At 44.1% G+C, this 10,846-nt stretch overlaps 1 protein-coding gene across 1 annotated transcript in view; it reads left to right on the forward strand.

Moving 5' to 3' along the window:
• Positions 1-10,846, forward strand: part of camk2d1 (calcium/calmodulin-dependent protein kinase (CaM kinase) II delta 1) — a gene marked incomplete in the record, with an annotated part of 165,811 nt that overhangs the window by 135,223 nt on the left and 19,742 nt on the right. The window contains 5 exon segments of the mRNA XM_037674786.1: positions 59-153; positions 2,523-2,645; positions 2,728-2,811; positions 2,987-3,029; positions 9,439-9,476. Coding sequence (XP_037530714.1) covers positions 59-153; positions 2,523-2,645; positions 2,728-2,811; positions 2,987-3,029; positions 9,439-9,476 — 383 coding nt within the window.

Consider the following 10,846-nt stretch of genomic DNA (forward strand, 5'->3'; position numbering starts at 1 on the left):
TGTGTGTGTGTGTGTGTGTGTGTGTGTGTGTGTGTGTGTGTGTGTGTTGTATGTTTAGGTGTGATCCTCTACATACTGCTTGTGGGATATCCTCCGTTCTGGGATGAGGACCAGCACAGACTCTATCAGCAGATTAAAGCTGGAGCTTATGATGTGAGTTTTACACTCGTGGGTTCGTGTGTCCTGCTGGCTGACCCAGGATCAGTGTGTGCAGCAGCGAGGCTTTTCTCAGCCGTTTTATTTATTTATTTAGTTTTAGCCTAAGAGTTTCGGGGCTGGCTGCCAGGAGATGTTAAGTCAGTCCAAGAAGAAGCTGACCTAATGCCAACTTTGTCTGTGGCATTTAGTAGTCCTGCAGCTCTGCTGGGCTGTGTAGCTCTGTAGGTTCCCTTCACATGTGATGACTTCACTACACACTCCATGACCTGCTCTACTTAATAAAATACACGCAACAGATTTCGGAAATCTCCAGCAGTGTGAGGGCAGGAAGGATATTGCTGCATTCTTCCTTCTCAACAAAACGTTTGTTTTCCTGCCATGATTTTCTGTTGCTCTTTTGTGCTTCCTACATACTTTGTACTTTAGCAACACGATCCCAATATACTACCATGCACACACAGTCACACCACATCTTGGGCCCCACCTGCACTGAATGGTCTTGGATAGTGTCGGGATGCATGCACGATGCTGCAGCCACAGTTACTGTCTGCATGGGCTTGTTTCTATGACCTTGTCAGAATCTGCAGAATGTTTTAGTATTAATGGGAGGGTATCCGCTGGTCCTCCACTACCAGTTAAAACGTTGTAGCAGAAAAAGCAGCATCAGCAGCATGACATTAAGGAGTTTTTCTGCATAAACTTAATCCAGAATCCAGTGTTTGTTCCTCGTCCAGCATGCCTGATCACCTGGAGAACAAGCGCTTCTTTCCTTGTCCCAGAGGTGAATGAGAGTATTTGACTCGTGCAGGGTGTGTAGTGGTCATTGCAGGAGTTTGGAGAGTGTGGTACAATCCAATTAGTCGTAGTGAGAGCAGTGTCATGACAAGATGAGCGTAGCAGCCACACCACCATGAGTATTGCAGTAACTTACCAGAAGCCCTGTCAGACTAATGGGTGGCATGGTCGTAGCCATGGGGGGAGGCCAGCATGGTCAGTCCTGCTTTGAGTTTTGGACAATCTAGCCAAGTTGGTGCTCTCAGAACTCAAATCATGAACACCACTACCTTTACAGAATTACAGAAGTTTGTGCATGCTCAAAAGTCGCCACAAGCTATTAAACCTAATGGGGAAGCGTACAGCAGTCATAGTACGTCCCTTACACCTTGTAAATACTGTCTATGGCTAATTTCTCTTGTTCTGCCCATGACATCTGATCAACTCGAGATAATTTACTAAAACTTCAGACACACATGCATCATCGCTTGACGGAGTGTCACATTCAGTTTTCATCACCCCAGCTACAAGATCAAGATCACAACTCAAAGTCAAAAAGTGGGCAATTAAGAGGTTTAAAACTTGGTTACTGACAATAGAAGACCTTTGTTTTCTCAGCAGGTGGAGGTGCTAAATCTGTTTGAACATCTGTGTTTGTGTGTCATACGTTTGAAGAGATATTCACTGAATAGATGAGTTTTTGAGTTCATCAGTTCAGAAACAACATAATCCTGTGAGTTTAAATGGCTGTTTATGTACCGTACCTTCTGGTCTATAAGCCGCTACTTTTTTTTGCACACTTTGAACACTGCGACTTCTACAATGCTGTGGCTAATTTATGGATTTTATTTTTATTTTTTTGTGCTAAGAAGATTCATGCCGCCAAAAACATTTAGCCTTGTCACACTCGGGCGCTCACATGGCTGCCCAGTACACATCTCTGTTTGGGGGTGGATCCTCGTGGCTCAGTGAGACTCATTGGTTCATTGAGGGTCACTGTCATATGGCCTCAGAGGGATTATGGGTAACATTTATGTTTATTGTTAATCGTTTTTGTTCTCAGTTTTTCATTGTTCTTTTAGTGATTAGTCTGTTCTTGTTAGTTTGTGTGTTCATTATGTATTAGTTTGTTAGGTCATTCAGTAGAGTAACCATGAGTGAGGGAGGTAGTTGTCATGAAGACCTGTGGGGTTCACTCTCTGTGTGTGTGTGTTGAACAGTAAAATAAAGTCTATAAATCGCCATCTGGTGGTTGAATCTTGATCTACAACAAGAGCTGAACATCTCTCTCAGTAGCTGTGTGCTGCCACTCATGTTAACATGAACACCCACAGATTATATATGTACAAAATTTTATTTTATTTGTTTTTTTACTTTAGTGTGCGCGACTTGTATTCGGGTGCGCTCTATAGACCGGCAATTACAATGAATGTATATACTGTCTCCCTTGTTTTCACAATGTTGTTTTGAAGGTAACAAGTTTCCAAGCATAGTTGGACATGTTGACCATCGATTGGTTTGTTAGGAAGCAAATGCATAGTAAAAGTGAAGTGAGACTGTAACTAGCACCAGTGCTGTCACTCCAACAGTTCCCTTCTCCTGAGTGGGACACTGTGACCCCAGAAGCCAAAGACCTGATCAACAAGATGCTCACCATCAACCCTTCTAAGAGAGTCACTGCCACAGATGCCCTCAAACACCCCTGGATCTGTGTAGGTGTCACACAAAGCCATTGTCTGCGTCTTCAATGTCACCAAATATAATCGAGACTACTTTTATTTTCTGTTTTTACAGCAACGTTCCACTGTGGCCTCGATGATGCACAGACAGGAGACTGTGGAGTGCCTCAAGAAATTCAACGCCAGAAGGAAACTCAAGGTAAAAAAAATTTAAAAAATATATTCCGTTACTTCTGAGGAATCCTATATAAACAAGAGGACACTAAATGGGATCAGTTTTTTTCTGAAACTATCCAGAAATCAATCAAACCTTCTCCCAGATAACTGAATATCTGTTTCAACATTGTAACTGTGTAACTTGTTTCTCTCCTCAGGGAGCTATTCTGACGACTATGCTCGCTACTCGCAACTTTTCAGGTAAGGCTGAAACAGATGTCGCACATAACAAGACCAAATGGTTACAGGTCTTCAGCTTGTTTGGTCCCCCTTCGCAGAGCGAAGAGAAATTGGACAATACACCCTCTCTGTCTGTCCGTGCATGTTGCGAGCATGGACATTAAAAAAGGTCCAACTTCCGTTTTGGTGTGTGACTTCGTCTATGTGGACAAAAGATCACTATTCAAAATTGTGTTGCTGTGTCAAAATCCAAAATGGCCACCACCGTGCGTGCGTGTGTGTACCAACCAACCAGCCCAGTCATTTGAGGAAATTATCCTTTGTTTTGTTTAAAATAATAATTTTCTCAAATGATTGGGATGGCCAAAGATTAACCTATGAGGGCCAAGGCCACCATGGCCACACCCTGGCTCCACCACTGCATGCTGTGGATGTTCCTGCTTGCTCTCGACGAAGATGGATGCATTTCCCTCCTGCTCCTGCCTCCCTCCTGCTTTGCTCTTTATTTCTTGTGATTCCTATCAGAGCCCCTCACTACATATCCTCCAAATTGTAAATCATGGATCTGCTCAGCTGGTCTCTCCTCGTCGAGAAAATGTTATCAATTGCGCTGAGACATGGCGAAGGAGAGCCCTCATGCCCTGAAGGGACACTCGCAGCTGGATATACTATGAATTCCTCGGGGCAGTGGAAGATGGTGTCTGTCTGTATTGTCCGTTGAGGATGTAGAAGACGCGTACATAATTGGATTTGTGATAACCAGTTGCTGTTGGTGTATCTGGCATATCAACAAATTTGGACGATGGTAGCAGCGGTTCTTGCGATTGTTAGTCTGCCTGCATTGTATGAAGGAATGTAGTGAGAGGTAAGCTCGCAGACTCAGACGCCGCGTGAGCTGAGTCGTAAGCTGGACATGGTTTCTAAGAATCGCAGGCCACTTGCAACTCCTGGAACTCACTGGAAAGAAGGAATTGACCTTGGAGAAGGCTACAAGCTCCGGTGGTGTGACCACAAAATTTGACTGTATGGAATCACCAGTGAGTCGTACCAGCAGAACTATGAAGGCAGACATGGAAATTCAAGCAAAGGCTGCCTGACCCAAAATAATTATCTGAATATGACTTGTCCACTCAGCCTTGAATTGGCCAGCTGTCTCAACTTCTCTAGGTTGTTTATGTGAACGAGAAGCTCACCCCCATCGCTTCCCTCCCAAGGACATCTGTGGATCTGTGTCAGAGTTGAGCCGGCTGATAGACACTGTGCCATCTTTATCGGGACTATGGAACTTTAGGACAGTCTCCATGGACAACTCACTGCCCTCGTCGGCCTCCTCATGTATAAATGTATTATGATGTCATCAGTATATTGCTTTTTCATGTGCTGAGGTCATTTTTTTGCAACTTTCACACTGTGTCCCATGATGTCTAAGACACAGTGCAGGATTTGATTTTGATTTTTTTATGTTTTACACCTCCAATCCCCCTTGTTTCTTTTTCCTTCTCTGGAAAAAATAAAGTGCTGCGCCTCTCAAGGCCGGTGGCCTCAGTCACCTCCGTCTCCCCATGTCTGTTTGTTTCTCTCGGACTGTGCAATGACAATAAAGCTGATCCTGATAAAATGTCTCTCTCCACTCTCCAGGATCTGTTAGGGTGCATTCACACTAGCCCTGTTTAGTTTGCTTTAATCGAACTCTAGCTCGTTTTCCTAGAAAGTCCGGTTCGTTTAGGGAGGTGTGAACGCGCCATCGAACTCTGTCACGGAACAAAAAGGCGAACTCTGGCCCGGGCTAAAACCTAGGTCTCGGTCCGGTAGAAGCGAACTCCAGCATGGCTCGAGTGTAGTGTGAATGTAAACAGACCAAGCCCCGCTCCGCAGGGTAAACAAACACGCATTTCTCTGACCTTATATGGAGCCGTCAGCTGCCTTGTGTGAAAAACAATATTCTCCATGGTCTTCTGTCTCATCTTCTGCTCATGCTAAGTCCATTTTTGAAAAATGACAAAATATAACTCCTAAAACTGCTAAAACTTAATGACACTTCGTTTTTATTTTTATTTACAGAAGAAGAAGACGTGTCTTCAGAGGTTTTGTGTAGTTTCTTTCAGTAGTTCTTGGTGCAGCACCCCCACAGGCGAGCGGGGGAATAGGTTGGTTCAACAGGTTGACTCGACTGCACAGTGCAGTGTGAATGCAAACGCACCAGCTCAAATGTAAACAAAAGCTCATGAATATTGGTCCCGAACCGAACCGAGTCTACCAGACTATCTAGTGTCAAAATGACCTTACTCTGCGTTGCCTTGGACAAGCAAAAAGCTCCTCCCCACTTGAATATCTTGTACCAAAAACATTTAGGGTTACTTAAATTCTGCTCAATTCCAGTCAGGAAAAAACACTCAAAACCACAGCTACAAACGTTCACTATTCAAAGCCCTCAGTGACGGGGGACATTGGTGTACTACTTGTTAAATCTTGAATTGTCTTTCCACTTGTTGTCACCACCAACATTTTAACCAATGACCCCTGCCTTCACCAAACGTTTGAATATTGTTGACTTGCTGCTCTTCAGAGTGCAGCGGTGTTGGACTTTAGAGACCGTTGAGCTTCATCAGTCCACTCTATTCACACGAGAGACTGAAGGACCAAACCGATCAATGAAGTCTCCACTGCCTGTCCTATTCCCTGGCCATTCCGTTCAAACAGTGTTGAGTGATTTTTGTTGTAATCTCTACTTTGTAGTCGTCATTGCTGCATCACTATCAGTACAATGTCCTTACCTTTTGTCTTTCTTCCCTCCTCTTGTCTGGTAACTCATGTGTAAGGTAAGTGTTTATCTCCAGTCTGGTTCTGATGCATGTCTGTCAAAGCACCATTTTCAAGCTTTAGAGTGGCATAGTTATTCTGTTGGTGGCCGTATTAGAGGAAAAGTCTTTAAATTTAAGCCTTAAGCAAGACTTGCATGTGTATTATAAAATCCAGAATCTTAATTCGTCACATATGCAGGCGTTTAATCCCTCTGGGTTTAACAATATCTGTACTGAACTCACAGTACCAGGCGTGATTCTAGGATCTGACCTTTAGTTACTGACCTCTACTTAACTGCAATGACAATAAAGCTGATTCTGATTTAGGGGTGCTTTGGCTTGAACAGCACACCCCCTGGTGTTGTTTGTGTGAAGTGTAAAAGCTCTAAACTAGCTAGTATTCCCAGGAGATCTCCCATCCTACCAGGCCCGATCCTGTTTAGCTGCTGAGATCAGACTAGGTCAGGTGTGTTCAGGGTGGTATGGCTGTAAACAAGGAGCTGAGTCACAGACAGGACTTTTAAAGGATCATAGCAAACAGAGACTAAACTTGTGCAACCAGAAGTTACAACATATATCTACATACAAAACAAACACAACTAGCTTTAACCTTTAATTTAACTATCAACCACGGACTGCATAGTGTTCGTAAATCAAAACCCTGAGAATGTTGTCGGGAGGAAAAGGGTGTGCAGCTCCTGCAGGTAGGTGGTGTTTACCTTTTGGGACAACTTGAGATCACCGATTGGTCAGTTGCTGATGAGCCTACAGGATTGATTGACAGCTGGCATTAAAGATCCGAAATATACGATGCAGTTAAAGAGGATATGGAGGGAGTTGGAGTGAGGATGACTCGCTGGGAAGACTCCTGAAGAGGAACAAGCCCAAAGAAGACTGTCCAGTAATCAGCATCACAGCTGTCTTCAGTCTGTTAGTCTGCCTGTTTAAAGGGTGACAGCAGGTAGTCACAGGGCTGTTTGGTATCATGGTGTGTAACACACTGAATATGGACCACAGGAAGCTGAGGACAGAGTCTAAAGAGCTTAGAAAGACAATTATTGAGCAGCATGTTAAAGATCAAGACTATAAGACCACCAGCCCAAAACACCCAGGGATGGATCAGAACCAAAGAGGACTGTTCTGGTGTCCTGCTGAGTCCTGATCTAAATCCTGTTGAACATCTATGGTAGAACCTGAAACATCTGGAGGAGGAACCCTTCAGAACTAATCTAAAAAAGTTAAATCTGGTCCTCTGCACATTAAAAAAAAAAAAAGAAAAAAAATTGTAGAAACGTTGCGTCTTTCATCCGAAACTTTCGGATGAAAGACGAAACGTTTCTACAATTTTTTTTCTTTTTCTTTTTTTTTGAATGTCCAGAGAACCAGATTTAATTTATTTAAATTTTTCTACCTGGATTATTGAGCAACATCAGGATACCTTCAGAACTAAGTCAGCTGGAGCAGTGTGTTCATAAGGAGTAGACCAAAACACCTGTGTACCAAGGTCAAGGTCACAGATCAAGATCAAATGTGATCCAAGGTCTTTGCTTGTTTGTGGCGCTGCTATAGATTGCTGTATAATAGTTTGTTGACAGTGGTATTATGTGCCATATGCAGTCCTCTTGTTTAATTCTGTTGAACAAAATTCAAAAGCAAGGACCATTTTATTGATTTTCACTAAATTATTATTTTAGATTTTTAGTTCTTAGTTGATCAGTGACGTTTGTGGGACTTTCTATACAATGTAAAAACCAGTTGGTATGAATGTGTAGGTCTCAGGTGGCTGCAGTCAGAGGTTAGTCTGCTTGTTGCACCATTTCCTTTAGAAACAAACAAATGTTCCAGTAATATGGCTGCCAAAGGTTACCTGATGCCACAGCTAAGCTTCCATTGTGTATAAACCTGCACAGTCCCTCCTCTTTTGTAAAGGATGCTCTTAACACCCCTCTCTACTACTTCTAACCATCTGCTCCACATCTGTCTGTCTCTGCATGCTGCCCAAAGAGGAGGAGGTCATTCAGAAAAATCAGAGTCAGAGTCAGAGTTTCTTTATTGTCATTCGCACCTCATGTGGTACATGTGGTGGAGCGAAATTATGTACACGGGGTCCCAGTTACATCCAACAATAAAATGTATAAGAAAAACAGTAATAACATCTAAGATATGAACTAAGAAAAACATCAACTAAATATACACTAAGCACTCATAACATAAAACATTGAACATCAGCACAAACATGAACATGAGTCTGTGAGCAGATGTGCACGCATGAACACATCAACATTGAAACAGATCAGCAGCAACATGAAACAGATCAGCAGCAACATGATATGTTTTTTCATAGTGATTATTCTAGTTAGAGATTCATGAGTCGAACAGCCTCAGGGTAGAAGCTGTTCCTCAGTCTAGTGGTTCTACACTTAATGCTCCTTAACCTCCTTCCTGAGGGGAGTGGGGCAAAAAGTGTGTGTGCTGGGTGAGTGGGGTCCTTCATGATGCAGGTGGCCCTCTTCCTGCATCTGGAGGTGTAGATGTCTGTGATGGTGGGGAGACTGATTCCAACAGATTTCTGTGCAGCCTTCACCACTCTCTGCAAAGCTTTTCTTTCTGCAGCTGTGCAGCCTCCATGCCACACGTTGATGCTGGAGCACAGGATGCTATCCACCGCACACCTGTAGAAGGAGGTGAGGACTGAGCTTCCCAGACCAGCTCGCCTCAGCCGTCTGAGGAAGTAGAGTCTCTGATGAGCTTTCTTGATCAGGCTGGTGGTGTTGTTGCTCCAGCTGAGGTTGTCATTCATGTGTACACCCAAGTACTTGTAGCTGGAGACCACTTCCACCGCAGATCCTCTTATGTTCAGGGGGGTGTAGGTGTTTTTGTTCCTTCTGAAGTCCACAATCATCTCCTTTGTCTTCACATTGATGTGAAGGTTATTCTCTCTGCACCAGCTCTCCAGGTGTTCCACCTCCTGCCTGTAGCTGGACTCATCATTGTTTGTGATGCATCCCACCACCGCTGTATCATCTGCAAACTTTACAATGTGACAGCCTGGATGGGTAGCTGCACAATCATATGTGAGCAGAGTAAACAGAAGGGGGCTCAACACACATCCCTGAGGAGAGCCAGTGCTGAGGGTTATGGTGGAGGAGGAGAGGTTGTGGATCCTCACTAACTGTGGTCTGTTTGTTAAAAAGTCTAGTACCCAGTTGCAGATGGAGGGGCTTAGTCCTAGTGTGGATAGTTTGTCCATCAGGGTTTGGGGGATCATGGAGTTGAAGGCGGATGTGAAGTCCACAAAGAGCAAATAAAACTGATTCCGGCTTCACTCCTTTTTCCATCGAGGGTTATTTTTACCTTTTGTTTGAGGTGTAACGTAAATCAAAGCAGGGCGAGGAAATGAGCTGTTGTCAGACACTGCTGCTGTGTTCTCCAGTTTCTTCAGATGAACCCTTGCATGCTCCACACTTCTCTAAATTTGACTTGAACTCCTCACTTGGTTTGCATTTCATTCCTCTCAGACCTGCTCTGAGGCAGCCAGTCTCTGCTCAGCTTTGGGTGTACCTGTGTGTTTGTGTTAATCCCAGCTGGTCACTCATTTCCCTGCATTGTTATTTTTGTTTCTACAGCAGCCAAGAGCCTGCTGAACAAAAAACCAGATGGTGTCAAAGTAAGTACACCTTCTGTTTCTATTTTTTACACAAACCTTCTTTCTTGCCGGATGTTTTTCATTAGTTAAAGTGCGTTTTTGGAACTGCGTCTCACCCACTGTGGTGTTGTGTGAACGCTCCTGAGTCAGATGGATGCTGGGCTTTATGCTAAATGTGTCTCAGTGTTTGAAAGATAGTTCCCAATAAAGATCCACCTCCACAGTGTCTGTGTGTCGGAAAGGACAAGCTTTCTGGGCCCAGAACACTGTTCAGTCGTCAATTATTGTAAAGAGTTTCAGGTGGGGGCTTGTCTGCTTCATGTCTGTTTGCATTCATCACAAGATGCCATGAAGGTGTGAGTGTGTGTGTTTGTGTGTGTTCTTGTAAACAAAATTTTGGGGGATTTGCATTGACTTCCATTCGTTTTCTATACCCTAAAGCTAACCATAACTTGTACATACCTAACCCATCCGCAGTTCACACCTTAAGGCTCACTCAGACTCGGGCGGACCTCAGTCCGCACGGAAACTGTGCACTCTGTCCGCAGACGGTTGAGACTTCATACTCGAGCATCCACCCTGAGCAGCTGCGGCCCAACTCCACAGGCAAGGAGCATTCACCTTAGGAACAAATTGAGTTTGCCGATTGGTCATTTGCTGACACGCCTACTGGATTAATTGACAGGTCACCCAAAAAAAAAAAAAAAGAGCTGGAAGCTCTAGCCGCAGCGGTGTTCTGTGTTTATATGTTGTTAATAAAAAGTTTAAAAAAAAAAAAAAACAGGGAGCGCTGGCCCTGCAGCCCACACATCAGACCGGCCCACCAGGAAATCTCCAGACCCTCCCGCAGCCATGCTGGACCCGAGTTTAATTCTCTCATGACAAATTCCTTCATTTTTCACAATTTCAGTCATGGCGTCAACAGACGAGGAGGAAGAGATCACTTGCCTCTCGGGGGGGAAAATAAACAAAAGAAAAGGCCATTAAACCAGACCACACATGAAGAAGGGCAATTTAATACATTGGTGTCACATACAAAACAGTTTGTCGCCTGGCCGTTTATTGTACGACACTGAGTTTGCGTACACAGTCGTAAAAATATCTTTGCACGGACACGCCCTGTGGGTGTCCGCTTCGACTCAAATCCGGTGCACGCGAGTCTGTGGGGGCCTTTAGTCCTAAACCTAACCCCAACAAGACTTCTCCTTATAGGGACCTGGCTTTGGTCCCCATACTGAGCAGTTGGTTCCCACAATGCATTATTCTTTGTAAAATTGGTCCCTACAAGGTAACCTGAAACAAAAACGCACACACACACACACGTGCGTTTGTGTGTATGTGTGCGTGTGTGTGTGTGTGTGTGTGTGTGTGTGTGTGTGTGTGTGTGTGTG

This window comes from Nematolebias whitei, chromosome 1, assembly GCF_014905685.2.
Source record: "Nematolebias whitei isolate Nwh7 chromosome 1, NemWhi1, whole genome shotgun sequence".
NCBI lineage: Eukaryota > Metazoa > Chordata > Actinopteri > Cyprinodontiformes > Rivulidae > Nematolebias > Nematolebias whitei.